This window comes from Bidens hawaiensis, unplaced genomic scaffold (genome assembly GCF_021521415.1).
Source record: "Bidens hawaiensis isolate Kalapana, Puna unplaced genomic scaffold, B.hawaiensis_p1.1 tig00008951_1, whole genome shotgun sequence".
NCBI classification, from domain to species: Eukaryota; Viridiplantae; Streptophyta; class Magnoliopsida; order Asterales; family Asteraceae; genus Bidens; species Bidens hawaiensis.
In genome coordinates this window covers 86313-106953 of record NW_027491653.1, presented here as the reverse complement: position 1 = coordinate 106953, position 20641 = coordinate 86313, and the positions used below count along the sequence as shown (strand labels likewise).

General features: G+C 32.2%; 3 protein-coding genes across 3 annotated transcripts; all 3 read right to left on the bottom strand.

Moving 5' to 3' along the window:
• Nucleotides 1-68: 68 nt before the first annotated feature.
• LOC143530616 (putative pectin methyltransferase QUA2) lies at nucleotides 69-6046 on the bottom strand. Its single transcript, XM_077026102.1, has 9 exons — nucleotides 5888-6046; nucleotides 4815-5525; nucleotides 4595-4730; nucleotides 3750-3990; nucleotides 2760-2985; nucleotides 2442-2617; nucleotides 2040-2343; nucleotides 1375-1513; nucleotides 69-567 (listed from the first exon to the last, which is right to left on the bottom strand). Exons 2-9 carry the CDS (start codon nucleotides 5519-5521, stop codon nucleotides 403-405), a joined length of 2094 nt encoding a protein of 697 aa, XP_076882217.1. The 5' UTR covers nucleotides 5522-5525; nucleotides 5888-6046; the 3' UTR covers nucleotides 69-402.
• A 5602-nt stretch (nucleotides 6047-11648) lies between these two features.
• Nucleotides 11649-13499, bottom strand: LOC143530572 (outer envelope pore protein 21A, chloroplastic-like). The gene is made up of 5 exons (XM_077026065.1): nucleotides 13365-13499; nucleotides 12544-12618; nucleotides 12311-12457; nucleotides 11910-12008; nucleotides 11649-11795 (listed from the first exon to the last, which is right to left on the bottom strand). The coding sequence occupies exons 1-5, from the start codon at nucleotides 13497-13499 to the stop codon at nucleotides 11706-11708; spliced, it is 546 nt and encodes a 181-aa protein (XP_076882180.1). The 3' UTR covers nucleotides 11649-11705.
• A 1255-nt stretch (nucleotides 13500-14754) lies between these two features.
• LOC143530613 (dolichyl-diphosphooligosaccharide--protein glycosyltransferase subunit 1A-like) lies at nucleotides 14755-20535 on the bottom strand. The gene is made up of 10 exons (XM_077026100.1): nucleotides 20335-20535; nucleotides 20066-20110; nucleotides 18829-19463; nucleotides 18098-18245; nucleotides 17162-17338; nucleotides 17009-17077; nucleotides 16829-16918; nucleotides 16025-16183; nucleotides 15702-15926; nucleotides 14755-15071 (listed from the first exon to the last, which is right to left on the bottom strand). Exons 1-10 carry the CDS (start codon nucleotides 20437-20439, stop codon nucleotides 14880-14882), a joined length of 1845 nt encoding a protein of 614 aa, XP_076882215.1. The 5' UTR covers nucleotides 20440-20535; the 3' UTR covers nucleotides 14755-14879.
• Nucleotides 20536-20641: the final 106 nt, after the last annotated feature.

Sequence of the window (20641 nt, the reverse complement as noted above, 5' to 3'; positions counted from 1 at the left end):
GTGTTGACCATTGACCTTTTGTTTAACCGGCAACGCATTTAATGCCCAACGAACACAAGCTAAAAAAAACATAATGGAATTTAACAACAAAGTAATAAAGAATGGAATTGAAATGTTATGAATCGGAAAAATATTGTCAACATCTTCAAGATATTTGCTTTCATCAAATACTATGTATATATACTAACCTCACCTTATTCTTATAACCATTAAATTCAACATATCATATCAAAGTATAACGATCCCGCGCCTATATCCACGTCAGCAAAGACCTCGCTCTCTCTTTAAGATCACCAACTTTAAGTTCCTTTCGGCTTTCTGTTTCTGCCCAAAAGTCCTTTCGGTTTGGTGAATAATAAATGATGCAACAACAAAGAAATAAACAAATGTTGAATTATATTGTCATAATGAACTTGCTTGGCTTCTTATCAACGGCTTTTGACACACAAGGAGTTTTTCGTCGTTGTTACTCTCGATATCAACAACACGTGCTTCCCATTTTAATCCTGATGTGATGGCTCTTGCTGATTCGATGAGCGATGTTGTGTCACGTAGTATCACCCAACCCTGTGTTCGATTTCCATTGTAAGGGTTAGGAAATTTGAAAAATGTAGTGAAATTAAAACTAAATGATTAGTAGACGGAAAAAGGAATTCACTAATTACAAGAGCAGAGATGAAGGCAAGAAGTCCATGGTTAAATTTGTCAAAATAAAATTTTCACTCCTCTATTTGTCAAAAACTAAACTTTAATGTCTAAATTCATCAAAAAGTAAAGAGTGAAGTCTAAATCCGACAAAAGGTAGAACTCTAACGTCTAAGTTTGTCAAAAACTACACTTCAGCGTTTAAATTCGTCAAAAAAATTAGCACTAAGTCTAGATTCGTCAAAAATTATACTTTACATCTAGTTGTGTCAAAACTACACTTTTAACGTTTAAATTCGTCAAAATTATGCTTTTAACGTCTAAAATCATCAAAAATTTTACTTTAACATAAAAAACTAGTAGAAATTTAACATTTAAAATAATCAAAAATTAAACTTTAATGTCTAGGTTTGTCAAAAACTACACTTTAACATCTACATTCGTATAAAACAAAACTTTAATGTCTAAATTTGTAAAAGATTAAAATAACATATAAATTTTGTAAAAGATAAAACTTTTTTGATGAGAGAAAGTTATTCAATGATCAATCTAATTACTTAGTATTTCATAATCAGTTTAAAACACACACAACTTAAAATACACACATAGATAAGCACATAAATCTTGTATGAGTATCCATGCACCCTACCCTTGCATCAACTAGCTACTTGATCTATAATATCTTGTTCAGATGAATGATATATTAAGAAAATCAATAAAGATAAATACCTCTGGACGGAGTAACCGATCAATTTCATAAAAAAGATTAAGCAAGCTACACCGAGACTGCTTTACGGTTTCAAGGGATAAAAGCCCATCAGCATGCACCAGATCATAAGTTCTAGGGTAACTTGGAAATGCTTCACACCTAACAACATGACCAGCCAAAAATAATAATAATTAACCACTATGTAAATTGTTATATTCACACAAACTGTTCCAACTAGATGTGTTTTTTGCCGTTTGGGTTATGTTTAATTTAAAAAGAGTCAGATAAAAGATCAGCTAAAAGGTAAAGGTGTAAACGGGCTCTCGTGTGCGACTCAAGATTGGCTCACCAAAAATTTGAATCCAGCCGTGTTTACCTGAGCTCGAGCCTATACTTAAGCACGTAATAAAAGATATCGAGCTTTAGTTATCGAGCCCGAGTAGGCTCCTGAACCTAAATGAACCTGTTATTTATATAACTTTTTATTTGATAAATTCAATAATTGTTATTATATATAAAGTTATGATAAAGTTAATTAAATAATATATAACTTATTTTATATATAAATAAATGAACCTAGCCCGAGCTGAAAAGCTACTCATAAGCACTCTCGTAAGTTAAACAAGCCACTCGTTTACACCCAACTGAAAGGAGACAAGATAGTATAAACAATATTAAAACATACCAATCATGCAACACGCCAACAAATCCCCTATCCAGGATAAGTGGAAGGTGGTTGACCCCGCTAGTGGGGACCACATTCATCACCCAAACAGATTTTCTAGCATCCAACAATGCAGAATTAAAACCACCAAAATGTGCATTCATATCCAACACATTCCGAACCATATTATATGGCGGAATCGGGTCCTCATCACCAGGTCTTTTTGGGTGATCTGAAAATATTAGTGGTGAGAGTAAGGACCAATAATCTCTAACTGATGATTTCCAGTTAATGTCATCTTCTGCAAAATCATCCTGTAGTACACCTAAAAAAACCATATAATGTCATGTAATGATGTAAATACACTAATTACTAGTTACCAGATAATTTTAATATGAACTTTCAAGAATAGTAGAGGATTACCATGAACCGCAAGTTCCTTGGAGCTCAAGGTAGCTCTAAAAGGCCATCTGACCCTTTCTTCAATAGGAATCCATCTCCGGCTGTGGGTCCCACCTATGCACGCCTCAAGTGGATGGTAATATGGAGATTCAACATCATGGCCCACTTTGCAAATTAATGGACCTGGCCCATGTTTCCTACAATAATTAATTAAGATAACTCATAAGTAATAATAAAAGTGACCCACCCGTTTCATCCAAAACCCATTTTGACCTGGTCAACAAGCCCATCATACCACTTCTAGTATATGATAAAAAGGCAGATACATATGTAACATACCTAGAAGCATAACAATCTTTCTTGCTAGGTTTTTTCCACACGACCGTTTTATCTTGTTGTGATAATAAATCCCAGCATAAATATTTAGCAATATTCTGAACAAAATCCCATTTTTTCAAATTTTCTTTATCGCGGACAGAAGCTGGTGTGTTTGCAAACGGTGAGGTCCAAACAAAGTATCCACCTGGCCTCAAAACTCGGTCAACCTCTATCAAATATACGCCATCTATAACAAAAAATAAAATAAAAGATAAAAATTAATCTCAAATTCAATCTTCATGAAAACAACAAATAAATGCAAAAATACGACAATGGGCAAACTACATGAAATAAAAACAAGCTTTACACTTTTTCCTGATTTTAGCAACCAACTTACAATTTTGTTATTGATTATAGAAACCAACTTTATTTTTAACCTTATTAATGCCACATATGAAAAACTACTTGAAATAAAAGAAAGAGTGAATTACACTTTTTGTTCTTTAGTATACAGCAAATTTCAGGTTTGACTTTAAACTTAGGAAATAATAGCAGTCATCCTTAATGTTCAAAAGGACGAAAATAACCTCATGTGCAAGTCACAAGACCGGGCTTAACGAAAATCTAACGCCACATTAGCAGAAAGGACACAGCATGTAAGCAAATTTGAACATAAAAGACGATTATTGTTATTTCCTTAGTTTAAGGACAAAACCTGAAATTTGCTACATGCCTAAACAACGAAAGTGTAATTTACACTTAAAAATTATATAAACCTAGAAAAGAAGTTATTCTAACGTTATATATCAAAATAGTTTATTATATGTCAAATTAGACGTTGAATGGCATATACAATTGGTAAAACAGCATATTATCGTTGCAAAAACTGGAAATAAAGCGTAAGATGATTCCTATTTTTTGGTTCTAGTTTGAAGTTAGTTGCTAAAATTGGGAAAAAATGAAAACTAATTTTCTATTTTGTGCATACAACTAAAAGGAATAAAAAAATACCTTTTTTATCCCATTGGACACCATCCCATGCACTATGAATCATGTCAAACGAAAGTGATGGAAACGGTAATTGTTTTGAAGCAAACGAGCCGACAATTGCAGGGAGACCGCGTTCAAGTGTTATTTGAACTTGACTACCAGAAGACTCATAATTTGCAACGCACATTGTTAAAAGTTGTTTTGGAAATAGATGTGCTCCTAAACTACCATAACCGCAACCTATATCTAATACGGTTCTCACCTGAAATAAATGGATAAATCTGTCATTAACTATGTAATTTCATCATAAGGATGGTAGACAGTAGAGATGCCATTTCGACCCATTTAGCTAAACGGGTCGTGTTTGTGTCAACCCAATGGGTTTGCAATTTGACCCATTTATCTTTATTTTTATTTTCTAAATGTGTTTTATACCATTAATTTAATTGGTTGGGTATCTTATGCTAAAATTTAAAAACTTAAAAAGAGAAATTGACATAGAAATTGATAACTAAAATGTAATTGTTTCATATACACTTATGCCTTTTGTTGTAAAATGTACATTTAAAGTATCATTATGTGAAAAAAATAAAAAATCAATATGTTTGGATTAAACAGGTCAAGAAAGAGTTGACAACCACCAAAAGTCTATTTTTAATTCACACAATCTCTTAAATTGAGTTATCAAAGATTCAGATTATTATTGTAATAACTTTGTTTTAGTCATTATAACTATTACATAAGCTAATTATAAAAGTTCAAAGAACGGAATGAAACAGTGTTTGCAGGTCAACCCAACCCGACCAAACTCGTTTTGACCTGTTACCAAAAGATTATAATTTTGGAAAGTGTTTTTTTATACTTACTCCAGCTTGTACAAGATAAGATTCATTTCGTAAACCAATCATTTCTGCTATTTGATGCGAGTAATCTTCGATATTATCATCTACCATGGAAGATGCAAAACTAAATGAAATTTGGTCATCATCCAACATTATCATCCTGCAACAATTTAATGGTGATAAATTGAGATCTTGAATATCAGGATCAAATAATTAAGTAAAATTAAGTAAAGTTTTTACTGACCGTTTCGTCAAGCTTCCAGATGAAAGCACCTCTTGTGCCGTAATCTTAACATTATCAATCCAAATTACATCTCTTCCAGTAGGCCATCTATGAGGAATCTTATACTTAAATGGAGCAAGAATCAAACAATTCTGTTTCGAAACCGGCCCACATCGACGGTCAAACTCTTTCCCATCGGTCAACCCCATCTCAAGATTCTCAGTAGTATTGAAACAAGGTACAAAATTTTCAAACTCTGGAGGACAAAACTCGGATTCTTTAAACCTAGCGGCACCAAGTGACAGCTCACCAATGTCCCATAAATCTGAAACAAGCTGTTCTTGCAACCGTCTGTACCCACGAATCATAGGACTTTTGCTACCGGTTGTGAGCGAAATAGTCCATAAAAGAGATATAGTGAGACCAAGAATCACTATCAAAATCAAACTGAATTTGAGGATAAGTAAAGTTAACAAATGACGGTTTTTCGAATTTGTGGCGGTGAATTGATCAGAAGCTAGAACTCCATTTTCAACGGTGTCTTGTTTGGATGAATTGTTTTCCGGAAATAAGATCTGGAACGGGTTCCTTAAAGACAAAGAAACATGATCAGAGGATGTTTTTGTGTTTTTATCAGAATCTTCTTTGATCTTCATTTGCGTATCTTCTAAATAATCTTGAATGTTTCCTGAAAGTCTTCCAACACCTCGATGAAGTGGTCGGGCCATTTTACTGCTTTGAAACCAACATAATCATATTCATAAGATCATTCAACTGAGCTCAATTCAAAAGAAACAATGATACACATAACAAATTATTCATATCATTTCATAATTTTCATATAATAAGGGGTGCAAACGAGTCAAGCCGCTCGTGAGCCCATGCTCGAGCTCAGGCTCGGCTCGTTTACACCCCAACCTTTAATCAATCAATCAGATCCAATAATCATAATAAAATTCAAGATCATACACTTGAATGATAATCAAATTCATAACAGAAGAGCACAAATTGAAATTGAATGTGATAAAAAAGACCAAATTGATTTAATTTAGGGTTGTTGTTGAGATAATTGAAAAGCAGAAATTGTATTATACCTCAATCAGATGTGATGAATCCAACCAATTCAGGCAGCAATTGAGCAATTTGGCATCATCGTTTGTTGGTGAGTTAGGGTTTGAAGTTGAATTATTAATATTAAGAAAGCTAAAAACAGAGGTGTGGATTTGAAGGATCCAATGAGAAGACAGTAGCTAGCTACTCACTTGAATTACACTATAATAATAACAATAATATAAGATCACACAGAGAGAGAATAGAATAATATATAAATAGATATGATATATTATATAGACGCATTAATAGAGAGAGTGATGAAACTAGATGTGTGATTAATGGATCACACTAATGAGATTCGCCGCTGAATAATGTATTGTATTTGTATTCAATTGAATTGAATGGAATAAATAATAATAATAATAATACTATGTTACAGACTTACAGAGAGAATTAATTTCATATAAAAAAACATATTAATAATTTCATAGAATAGAATAGATAAAAGAAGAATATCGAATTGAATCTATTAAATGAGATTTACCTGGAGTTACAGCCACCGCCACCGTCGAGCTATAGTAGTAGATCTGCCGCCGGAATTTACGCAAAATTTATAATTATTGATTATATTTATTATATGTATTGAGTGTGAGTGTGGCTCCACCAAGTCAGTCAGATAATAAACCCTACGAGCAAATGTCAAATATTTATTATTTATTCATCAGGTAAGGTAACTAAAAAGAAATTAATGAAAATTCCCTGCCTACGTGAAAGTATGGTAATGATGTGCAGTTCCACTTTTACCTTTTTACTCACTAAACATGGTGTTAAATATTGGCAAAAACGAGTTCTAGATGAGTTGGTAGGTAGAAAAGAGAGGATGAAAAAACCGTGAGAAAAAAAGAGGGAGAGGGGGGTGTTCGTATTGTGAGAAAATAGCTTTTGAGGTTTTTTTTTGGTTAGATCCAGTCAACACCACACCACGTGACGTAATATGATATGATGAATCTTGGGGTGGCTTCAGTCACAACATATAGCCTTATGTTCTTATAATTGATATCTTTAAAAAAACCCCTTTTTTAAGTTGAGTATTCATTTGTTATAAATCTTTGTATTTCTTCTATAATTTTTTTAAATTTTATTGAACAAAGTTTTGACCCGTATCAAAATGCAAATCTAAAACGATAAAGATCTAAGTCCTAACCATCATACTAGTTATTATACATTCTTATAAGCTTTAGCTGATTGGTCAGTTGTTATGTGACTCATTTACCTCTTTATGGCATGATAACTTAAAATATATGACATAATGATGATGAATATTAATGTAGAAGAAGGAAGCTCACATGCAGACACGTTCCATAAACAAATAGTTATTTATAAAATATGGATATTGGGGCCCAATTGGAGCCACTCCGCGTTACTGTGTCGGTGACGCTTTTAAGCTTTACTTTCCTTACCTTGTGACTTGTGTGCATTGCCGACGCCTCAAAACTAAAAACCCAAAAAGCTTATCCATGATTAATCATTAATGATCAATTTCTACACACATAAATGTCATATTATATGTATATGTAATATATATAATTTAATGATCTTTGGATGTCTTCCGAGTGATATCATTTACCTTTGATAACAACTAGAGAAGTACTTTTGGGATAATTTATGTACATGGAAATAATTGGTATTCTTGTTATAGACGGAGTGGTCTTTTTTTGAGGTAGCTCTAACATGATAATGTCTTTGCATACGCAAGAGATGAGATGTATATTGTATAACATGCTATCGTTTTGTAAGTATGTATATTGTAAAGATGGTCAGAATGATTAAGGGGATGTGAGATGTGGCCTCTTATAGTCTTATTCGAACCGAATATTGTCACTTGATTGTTCAAAATTAATTAGTTTGTTATTGATGGGTTCTAGGTTGAGACGTAACATGAACTGAATATGTTGTAGCCATGGTGCGGAGTTGAGTCCCAGGCTAAAAATTTAAGATTTAAATATCAATTTTTTTACATGATCTTATGTCCCCACCTCATTGCGAGGGGTCTAAATACTAGTCATATCTATATGTGTCTGTGAAAGTAGGGACCGCCAAACAAGTAAGCAGGTGGTTTGTATCTACAAACCTCATTCCAAACTTGAGTGCCGAACTCCCCCCCCCCCCCCCCCCACCATCATGACTGCCACCCCATTGTCTGTTTGTTCCATCTAGATTAGACTTTGTTACATATGCTTTGTTGTGAATGCTCTTTAACACTAACGAACTAATGGGGCTTAACATTAATTAGCTTAACTTTAATTACATTACATATTTTCTAGATAGTTACATTTAAAATGGTGTAAAGCATGAATTATTCTATATAAAACTTTTAAAAGGAATAAAAAGACATTGCTTTATTACAATGTGGAAAGATAAGAAAAGGAAACAAGAAAAGCAAAAATAAATTAGAAAGTTGGAAAATGGCCGAGTTGTCTCGGGATCAAAAGTCAATACAATCCAATCCATGATCCAACACTTGGCCTCTTTTCATGTTTTATTTTTTAATTTTTTAAATCTTATTATTATTATATTTTTCTAAGATCAATGCGTTAGCATTGCTATTTGTATTTCTTTTTGACATATCATCATTTTCTTTATTGCCTTTTGTCATCTTAACAATTAAGACATTACGACCCAAACGAATATTAGGATGATAATACAAAATTCATTTAAATTGAAGATAAAAATAGAAACTCAATATAATTATTGATTATTGGTTCTAATAAACTATTATCAATCTATACTATTTATGATGGGGGTAGCCCAAGAAATTGATAAAATGACTTTCACACATTAACGCTAAAAGGGTTATAAGGTTAAAATGTTCGTTTCCTGCCCAAATTTAGGGAAACAAGTACGTGAACAGTAACCACGTGCAACAGTACCACGTCAAATCACTATTCACATCACTGTTCCCTCTGAACAATGGACATGCTCAGAAAAAGTAATATTATTATAATCAATAACCAACGGTTAAAAGCTTCTCGCCCATAAAAGGTCAACCCTCTAGCAAACTAGAGGTTAACTAGTTTATTCACTGGACGAAAGGCTTGCGACTCTCCCTCTATAAAAGGATGACCCAGCCATAAACAAGAACACACCAGATTGGGGAGTTAACATATACTCTCTAATATTCTCTTCCTCCTTGAGAAACCTGCACTTTGCTTGTTTCTTTCTTACTTCAAGAACATCATAGCTTCACCAAGAACTTCATCCAAAAACCGGTTCTAAACATCACGGTCTTGGATATCCGGTGAACTATAACAAATAACAACAAACTAGTGAACCTCTCTCTACGTTTTGCAAACGTAGAGGGACACCACGACCTGTGTTAGGTTAACTGGAACCCTTGAAGCCTGTTAGCCTAACCAGTCCATTCACTATCATTGGTCTTATCTTTGTTGTAGCAACAAGTATATAATAAATAAAGATTCTTAGTGCCACATGGCATCACACAATATATAGTTTCTTACAAAAATTTTTCACCTCTCTCTCTTATTAAATACATTTCCCTTTTTATTAATAGTTTTATATTTAACTTTCTTTTTATTCTTAATCAATTATTTTCTCTTTTTAATAATTATTTTCTAATTTAAAATTTTAATACAAACATAGATATGGTTATTAATATTAAGCTTTTACAAGTACAAATTTTCACGTTGATTTAAATAAAATAACTAATTTCAAATAAAGAAATTTTAATTTTATGTTTGTTTTGCAAAAAAGATTAATAAAAGCTAAAGTCAATTACTATAGATGGTTTTATTTGTTTTTGAGACAACATGTTTTAACGATGGTAGTTATGTGTTTCATTATCTAAAGTTAAAATAAAAAACAAAACAAAACTATTAATTTTGATATGTAGGTTAAAATTACAAATATTTGTACAAAAAAATATTTAGAGATTTATAAATTTTCAACAACTTTTTATTTCCATATTGTGTAATATGTAATTTATTCTACCATATATTATATCTTTATATCATTTGAACATATTTACATTGTGTTATTATCTAAACAAATTTATATATTCTAACTCGTGTTCTACACAGGTTTGCCATATGACATTACACATGTGATCCTTACAAATTTTTCTCATTTCTTTCATTTTAAATATATATTTCTTTTTCTTATTAATAGTTTTATATTTTATTCTTTTTTTTCTTTTCAATCTATTATTATTGAGTGAACTGTGGTTTCGTCCCTATGGTTTGTCGAAATCTGCGGTTTTAGTCCAATAGTTTTCCTTCATCTCTCTCATATTAACTATGTTAATCCTTACAAAATTTTCCCTCATCTCTCTCATATTAACTACATTTCTCTTTTTAATATTTCATTTTGAATTTTTAATAATAAATACATCATAATTTAAAAGAATTAATACCATCATAAATATGTTAATTTGTTTAATATAAAATGTATTGAATTAGTTATTAATATTAGATTTTTATAAGTAACCAATACGAAAAGGGTGAGTTTCTTTAATCGATAAAGTATCAAATATTGTTCATGTCAAAACAGTTTAAGATTAGAATGAGTTTTAGTCCACGAGTTGGTTTCAAAAAGTTGTCATTTACAACTAAGTTTTGATATAGAAAATAACAAGGAAATAATTTATGATTTATGAATTTTCTAACAACTTTTTATTTCCAAATTGCGTAATGTGTAATTTTTTTATTGTATAATATATCTTTATATATGTGATACATTTTTTTTATTTCACATTTATGTTATTATTTAAAAAAAAATTCCTTATTATAACACGTGTGCTACACGGGTAACTAACCTAGTTTTATAAATAACTTAAACTAGTGAATTATTTCTAGTTAATAACGTTAGAATAGGTATTTAACAATTTCTTAAATTTTATAAACTACTCCTATTAATAAAATTCTTTAAAAAAATCAGTTCTCTCTACTATAAGGATTTAAATTTCCCCAACATAAAATACATATGAAAAAATCTGACTCTAGAAATATACATATGAATATACAAACTAAATATCATAACTGCGAATTACACGTATGAATTATAGAAATTAAATAATAAAAAAAATTGCATGTGTAATAATCGAGTTACATATATGGGTATTTAACAATTTCTTAAATTTTATAAACTACTCCTATTAATAAAATTCTTAAAAAAATCAGTTCTCTCTACTATAAGGATTTAAATTTCCCCAACATAAAATACATATGAAAAAATCTGACTCTAGAAATATACATATGAAAATACAAACTAAATATCATAACTGCGAATTACACGTATGAATTATAGAAATTAAATAACAAAAAAAATTGCATGTGTGTAATAATCGAGTTACATATATGTAAGAGCCATATTACATATATGCAATGGTCAAATTCCATATATGTAACGACCATATTATTATTATTTTTAGTTAGCAAACTAAAGAAAAAAATTTGATTTTTCTAATGTATTTTTTAAAATAAAAATAATAATGCATAAAAGGTTATAAAAGTTAACAATTGTGATTCTTCCAATTTTACCTCTAAATGATAAAAAATAAAACTAAAAAGAAATTACGTGACTAGTTTACAGGAGTTTTGTATCAGATGAAATACAATAAATGTGAAGAGCTTTACCTCTTGGTATATTGTTTGATGTGTCAAAAGTGTCAAACTGCATACAAAACACACCACTGATACAAAAACCAGAAATGAGAAAACAATCAAATGATCACAAGTTGAAATGGTTATGATTAAGAGCATGGTTGTCACATTGTATAAATACGAATAAAACAATAAACACAATGATAAATAAGAAAACGTAAACAACATACATTCCAAAATGTTAGAATCCTAAGTTATATCTCACATTCCATTTGCCATTAGCATCAGCACTAAATGTCCAATTGTCTTCCCTCACTTGTACATATGGAACCTGATATAAATTTTTTTTAAAAAAAGTCATAAATTAGATATTAAAAATATTGCATTAGAAATCCCATTTACATAAATAAATATGCATAATATATATACATGTATAAAAGAATACCTTGTCAAAAACTTCATAACCAACTTTCAGCCTAACATCTTGATCTTTTTGAAAATCAAGAATATCCCAAACCAATTCAGCAGCACCACTTGGTGTTGGCTGTTAGAAATACATGGTACCATTAGTAAAAATACTTGATAGTTACTCGTATGTAAACAGTTTTATACTAACATATCAAGTCACCCGCCACATCAGATGCCACATATGCAAAAGATACTTACGTGGAAAAAAACTAAAAACTGAAATAACAAGAAACAACCTTTATGTTGGTAACAAATTTTGTCCTTTTGAATAACGGGCGTTAAATTTGTCTGTTAAGTCTAGTCATGTTCCTGGCACATGAGGTTATCACCATATGGGCTTAAAAATTATGGGCCGAAAAATCATAATAAAACACCAACCTGTTTAAATTCTTTATCAAAATCACAACGCCCCTTGCCAACAAAGTTAGCAAATTGAGTAAGTGGAAATAATTTTTTCGCATGCGTAGTATAATGAAGTCTTTCACGCCCATCATATCGTACTCCTGCTCCAATCTTCGCTGACAGCTGATAAAGTTTTAAACGAAAAATTACTTATTAAACAGGATAACAATTATAAGTTACAATTTCACCAAGAAAAACTGATATCTTACTTCAGGAGAGAAGTATCTCAGAAGTGCACTGAAAAAGGTTGGAGCCCGTATTTGTGTATCAAGTTCTCCATTAAGCTTTCAAGTGTCAAAAAGTACCACAGAAACAAAACAGATGTTAATGCATAATAACAATCAATAAAGTTAAAACAAAAAAACGTTTTAACAACACGTATGGATTACAGATTGGTTGTTAACGAACGAAGAAACAACATGATGTTGTAAAATATATAACTTGTAACCAAAAGAGGGGGGGGGGGGGGCTCAACACGTATAAATAAATTCTTAAGCAAATGGGGATCGGGCTCAAAATGTTTGGCAAAAAACGGGTATATTTACACTACTGGACAAAAAAACAGGGGCCGGGGCCACAATAAAGGTTCGCCCATGCTTGTAACCACAAATATCATTTTCCGAAGCCTAATTAGTTGATAATGAGCCAATTCTATGAATTGTACAAATGATTAATGTATCATATATATATGATGACAAAAATATAGTATCAACATAATAATAATAATAATAATAATAATAATAATAATAATAATCCTATCTTTAATACAAAAGACTGGAAGGAAAGAGTTTGGTTGACTATCAATCAGTTGTAACTTGTAATATGATTTCCTTTAGCAGTACATAAATAGATTGAAATGCAAGTTTGTTATAGGTGACAATCACATGAGTGAAATGATGATATATGATAGGAACAATTGGCCAATATGTTCATTAGATGTTATTAATTACTAGTATCCACCTAAACCTAGGGGCGAGGGTGTACCGAACAAAATTGGTTACACCACCATTTCAAAATTGGTTAATAATACCTGAAGTCGAGTGTTGGAATCGATACGAAACCTCTGTTTAGCGTGGATTCTGACAGCGCTGCTGCTATCTCCGACGGTGGGAGGCTTCACTCTCAGGGCGGTGGAATCTCCGCCGTATCGGAGTGAAGTCTCCATGTTTGCAGGCTGATCCACAGAGAAGACGATAGTAACGGAATACTGCCAACACTTTTATCTTCTATTTTTTTCTTTCTTTGTTTACGTTTATTTATTTTATTTTTTTTTTTTTGCATTTTTTTCCGGGTTAGACATGGTACCCTGTGACTGTGTAACACGATTTCAACCATCGCAATGATACTAGGGGTGCAAACAAACCGAGCCGAGCCTGAGCTCTTCTAGGCTTGTGCTTTGATCGTTTAACTTACAAAGAGCGCGAGCTTAAGCTCGGCCCGTGAGTAGATTTTCAAGCTCAAGCTCGACTCGTTTACTATTTATCAATTATTTTCATATAATTATAAATATTTATATATGTTTTTTCTATTATAACTTTATGTATAAAATAATATATATTATTTAGTTATTTTTATTTATTTTTTCTAACATTATATATATTAATTTATAATTATTAAATATATATTTTAAATAATTAAATAAATGACAGGCTCAGGCGCAAACTTGCTAAGTGAAGCTCAGGCTTGTTTATTAAACGAGCTTGCTTTTAGGCTCGAGCTTGGGGTCGATTAAGCTCCGCTCGATCAAGCTTTTTAACGAGCCGATCTCGAGTGGCTCGGCTCGTTTGCACCCCTAATTATAACACTCTCTGCATACATATTTTACAAATTGATCTCCAATCACGAGAGATCATGCACCCATCTTCCTTCAGTGTCCGCGTTTGGATAACACATTTGGTCTTTGACACTAGCTACTATTAGAAAACTCGTTAAGTTTTTTAAAACGACTATTTTTTAAATCCACACTAATATAAATCACGAGAACCAGAACCATCAATCACTTAGGAAGAAGTTACACCTTGCATAGAAGAACTGTTTTGACTCTTATTACTCGCCAAGGGAAGTCATTGATATCTAAACACTGTTAATAAACATACAATAGACTTGAAACTCATGACCGTGACAGAAGGGTTAACGTTAAAGTCTCTTCAAGTGGAGGCTTCTTGCAATCGTACTCTTACGTGAAAGTATGTATCAAAGTTTTGATAATACACGAAAAGGCGAGAGAATGAGCATAATAAACAAGTCAGAGAGATAAAATGACGCTAATAGATAACCAGTCATAATATGTAATATTATTCACCGGATCAGTGTATTGACCTGTAAACTCTCAAGATTTAATTCAAGCAATCTCAGTGTCCCTTTATATCAGTTACATAATCAAGTCAACATCACTGAATACTTGAGTCTTAATTTAAAAATCAAGTTTCTACAAAAGTTGCACATTTTGCCATCCGAACCAGGGCCACATAAAGTACTCTTATCTACCGACTATAATTCTACTCACCTTTTACAAAGAAAAACGGAAAACGATAATGATTAACGATTAAATGTCTTCGATAAACTCAACTAGATCATCAACTTCTTGCTTCAAAACTGAGATCTTTTGCTGGATTGAAGAGACCCGGCTTTCCATATCACGTCCCCCGGATTTTTTCTCATAAGAGTCCACCACCATTGTGTGTTTCGTCATAATCTTTTCTTGTAAATCTTTCTCCTTCACAACCAACTCTTCCACCTAATTACCAACCGGAAGGTGAATATTATATCCTTCTGGATTTCATAATACATATAAACACAGGGTGGTATTCAGCCCAATTATTACTTATTAATGGGTCCATATGAGTTATCTATCTATCTCAAACGCGTCAAGTAAAAAACATTTAGCTAAAAAGAGAACGTGTTAAATAGGCCAAATAAGTGGAAGTTGCATGAAGTGTATTTCTAGTCAAAATAGATTGTTACTGACATTGTCGTTTTTAGCCTCAAATAGAACCAAAAACCAAAAAATCGGTTTGGATTTGGTTTTTTCAATTTTACCTTTTGCTTGTAATTTTTGGGGCAAAAATAATTAGTTTAGGCCTAAATCTTTTTGTTAATTACTAATTAACTTTGTACATTTTGGCTAAAATATTTGGGTGACACACTAACACTATTATTTTCTTATAAATTACTTAGAATTCAAAATGAAAATCCATAAAACTGGCCCGGTTCGTTTTTTTTTAATATTTGACGCACTAAGTATTTATAAAAGACTAGAGAAAAAATAAATTCGAGTCAGTCCAACTCAACTGACAATCAAACACTGCATGAAATATAATAAATGCAGATTAGGCTGAAATCTATTTTTAAAGAATTAGCGTCAAACCTTGGGTAATATATGTGCGGCTTGAGGAGAAGATTGCAGGGTAGCCAAAAGGGACTTGGATTCCTTGGACAAATCCTTTAACAAACTGTCAGCTGACTTGCGGACTGCTTTACAAGCTTGTACATCACCTGTTCTAGAAAGTTCTCTTAATGAAGCTTCTAGCTTATCATGGATTGATAGACAGCGATTAATACTCACTTGAAGCTGCTGAATAGTTCCCTGTACCTATAAAAATGAGAAAAAAAAAATTAAAACAAACTTGAGATTTTTCATATAACAATTAGAAAAATAACAATAATATACTTGGAATAGTGTTCACATACCTCATCCCATTGCAGTTTTGCAAGATATGAAGCAGAAGACTTTGAGATAGTGAAGTCAGCATGCATATAGATGATGCAAGCAACAAATAGGGAGAAAATGCCAAATATTAACATTAAAGGTTCGGTAAGTAATGAAAGGTTGCTGAACTTGTAGTGAACCTGAAAAGAAAACATTCGATATAATATGAATGAACTTTACTTTTGTGATGTCCGTAGGTGGGATTGTCTGTTGTTTGGACCTTAAATTAAGTCCTTTCATATAACTTTCTTACTATCTATAATGGAAATAAAAAGCAACTGTTCAATGATTATAATAGATTACATGAAAACAGATTTTTCCATAATCAAGCAAAACAGAATTTTTAACATATTTAAAAAAGTTGGAAGGATGTAATCATGCAAAACAGACTTTTCACTATTTTTAAAAAAGTTGATGCAATCATGCAAAAAAGAAGTTTTTGGTTAAACATAAAATCCAGGGACTTAATTGTTAAGTTTAATAAGTTTAAGGATCTATTGATCTAAATGTAAAATAATGAACTCCAGAAACTTGTTTACAAATTCAAAAATCGTCCATGGTTTTTTTTACAGTTTACTAATATAGATAAATATTATGTCTTAAATTTAAATACTTTTTAACAATAAATAAAACGTCCTTTTTGTCATTTTATCATAAGTTACTTGAAGAATTTGCCAAACACTTAAACAACCGATCATTTAATTATCCCAACTTCAAAAGCAGAAACACATCAAAACACTCTCTCCTACAACACATTCTATTTCAACTAGTTGCAATACGAATACCTGGAAATACTGGTTATGCTCTGGCACCACATTAACCTTTTCCACTACAACCGTGGGTCTACCCGCAATATCCAAGTGAGAAAATGTTGTCTGAAAAAAATAATAATAATGTCAACAGAAGCAGTTAAAAAGGTAATTAAAGTTTAACTGCATCTTAATAAATATCTAGTTTTACATCACCTCTTGTGACTGTTTTACAGAAAAAGGAACTGAAACAGATACATCTCTTGATCCTTCAGGCAAAACAACCTGCAAAATAGAAGTAAAAAGAATACAGGCCAGCTAAGACAAATGTTAAAAGGCTTTATTTTAAATTTGATGTTAAAAAAATACCTTCAAACTAAGGTTTTCAATGAGTACGTCATTCATGGGTGAACCAAAAGTAATATTCAGAAACCGGGTCCCACCTAACTGAAACAGGCAGTCTTGAAGAGGTAAACCGTAACCGATGGTGAAAGAAGTTTTCCAGCCACCAAACATAGGATATCGAGGTTCGATTTCAAGTAGTGTCTGCAAATTCATAGATATGCACATACTTGTAAGAAAATTGGCTAAAAATGGAACGGGTCAAATGGATCAAGTATGAAAATTAACTAAAAAGAAAACGGGTTGACATTGCCCAAAGTGTATTTTTACAGCATAAAGGTTTAAAGCCTCAAATCTTTTCTTAAAAAATTGATTTTCACTAACGTAATATAACTTTAGTGATCATATTTCACAAATTAATTGTTCATAAAAAACTTCAAATTTTTCAACAAAAAGTTTTACCGGTCAACTCAACCCATGCATAAAATGATCCACTTTGACCCGTCAACTAGAGCTGTTCAACGAAGCGAACTTCGAATATTCGAATTAGTTGATTAATCGAATCTATGTATTCGAATTTTGAAATTCTGAAGCTGGATTCGAATTTGCATATAACTCAAAATTCGATTCGAATTCAGCCAAAGAAAAAATAAATTATTTTAGTAGGCACATATAGTTGGACTATTGGTTATTGGAATAGAAATTGAATTCGTAGGCCCAAATGTCATTAAAGTTCAAGTTTTTCGGTTCGAAATTCGATTACTAAATTCGAATCAAATCGAATTCCAATCTTTGAAAACCATATTGGAACCTTGAATTTCGAATTTGATTGGAATCAAAGATCCAAAGTTTGAGTTTTTCGAGTTGGATTTAAATACTGAACACCCCTATACTTAATTAGCTTGGTGTCTAGTCTAATAAAGGATACAGTTGAACTTCGTTTCATAATAAACATAATCCCACCTTGCTTGAGTCAGCATATATATTAGATGTTGAAATATTGCCAATGGCATCACGGTAATATATAGAATGGGCTCTTGGTGGCAACATGGCAATAAGATTTCTAACAGCTGATGCACCTCGTACATGTGGTCGGGCCTGAAAATCCAGCCTGCGTATAGTAGCAACATGTGGTTATGTGATGTTAAATAATCATATAATCAGTTAATGTGTTGTAGGAGATAGTGCTTGGATGTGATTTTGTTGTTTGAAGTTGTAATAATCAGATAATCAACTGTCTGAAAGACTGAAACTAATACATTAAATGACCAAAAATGATATTCTTGTGAAAAAAGGATACATGTCTGTCAATCAAATTAGATAATTTTCTATTCCCTTAATAATCAGTTTTCTTGCAGCTAGTATGAAACTGATTATTTGACCTCACATAATCAGATAATCAATTGAATGAATGTTTGGCAAATGATATTCAGCTGAAAAAGGATACACGTTTTGTAAAATGTAAGTACACTCTCTTAAATTTAGGAATTATTATATCAGCCTTTAATAATCAGTTTAATTGTACCTGGTATGAAAGTTAAAACTGCTTACTTGACCTCAAATAATCAAAAGCAGGACTGTCTATCCAAACATTATAAACTAAATTATTGCAATAATTAAAAAATAAAATTCAAAACACAATTCCAAACACCACCAAAATTGAAAAAACAACACAGCAAAACCTAATGTATTACCTTGAAAATTCACCCGTGCTCTGAGCACCACCATGGATTATGTTATAATGTTCAGTCACTTGCACATTGCCCCAATGTGAGATCTCAATTTCTCTCACCAACTCTTTCGCCACCACAAACGGCTTATCACTCGGAAAATGAACAACTACTGGCGAGTATGAAAAAGCAGGAAGATTCTCATAAAGACCATACTTAATCTCTGAGCCAGAAAACTTGGTGTTTTCAAGTTTTGTATAAGCTTCTACACTTTCACTGGGAAGTTTAACAGTAACTGACTGGATTTTAACATTATAAGGCGACATAAAATGTGCACTATCTTGAAACAAAAAGAGCTGAGATTCAGCTTGAGTGATTTTCTCGGGAAACGGTCGCAACATATGCGTGAAAACCGCCAAAACATCCATGTTCAAGCTTTCCCCTTTCTTAAGTTCTTTGGGCAGAGATGCGGCATACCAAGTTAACAATGGTGGTGAATCATCAGGTTGCTTGATCTTGATTGGTAGATTTGTAGCTGCACCTCTTGTTTTCCCTCTTCCTTCAGTACTAATAGCAACCAAAAGTGCCAAATTGTTTGCTTGGTGTTCAGGAAAGGTCAAAGATACCTCTGAAACTGGATCAGGACCAGTATTCTCCACCTGAAAAGATTAACATTTAACAAAGTGGGGTGCTAGAAATTTATACATAAATTGATGCAGATTTTTTTATTAGGTTGGAGCTATAAAAACACCGCTAAGACACTAAATGTCCATTACAGGTTGTATATGGTTGCGAAAATGGTCATGTGGGTCATATGACAGACGAAAAATGGTCATACGGGTCACATGACAGGCAAAAAATGGTCATATGGGTCATATGACAGGCCAAAAAGGTCATGCGAGGTCATAAAATAGGCGAAAATGGTCATATAGGGTCGTATGACAAGCGAGAAATGGTCTTATGGGTTGTATGAGACCAAATTACACGGCTGATATGATGTCTTTGACTGAGTGATGTGACCACTGGCAAACTCATATCATACGGCCCGTATGACCATTTCTCGCCCTATCAAACAGCAGCCTGTATGTCTATCTTTCGCCCTGTCATACGACCCATATAATATGAAAGGCTGACTAGATTTAACATCATAAGGTTGGCTCGTATGGCATCATATCATATATATGGTCTGTAAATAATGTGAGAGTGGTGTTTGCATAGATAGCATCAGTTTTTACTGACAGTGACTAACTGACTGACTGACCTTGAAGGTCAATGTGACCCGCACAATCTGTGAAGTGAGATCAATCTGCAATAGTAAGAGAAGATAAACTTAATTAATTCATAATAATAATAATAAAACTGATGAATCTGTAGCATTTTCCGGAACAAATGCAAACAAATTGAGCTCGATTTGTAAATAACAGTTGAATGAAACATAACAATAATAATGATAATAATAGTAATAATAATAATAGTAATAATGAGAACTTATTAGAAATTAGAAATGAAGATAGGATTAGGATAGATTACCCGACGATCAAGCTTGGATATGACCAGATCCGAACGAACAGGCCCAAAACATACGGCGAATACTAGTACCATAAGCAGAAGCAGATCAAATCCATACTTACTCATCTTTCTTTCTCCACTCACTCACTATCAAATCAAATGTCTTCAATTTAGGGTTTATGACCAAATTAAGACTGCTTCTCCACAGGTCAACTAAGTCGCCAATTAGATATTTTTTTTTTATGTTAAGTTCGATGAAGCCGGTGTTTGAACGCAGCCAGTGTCATTTGTAAAAGAAAAAAAAAATGATGTGTTATAATATTAGTCT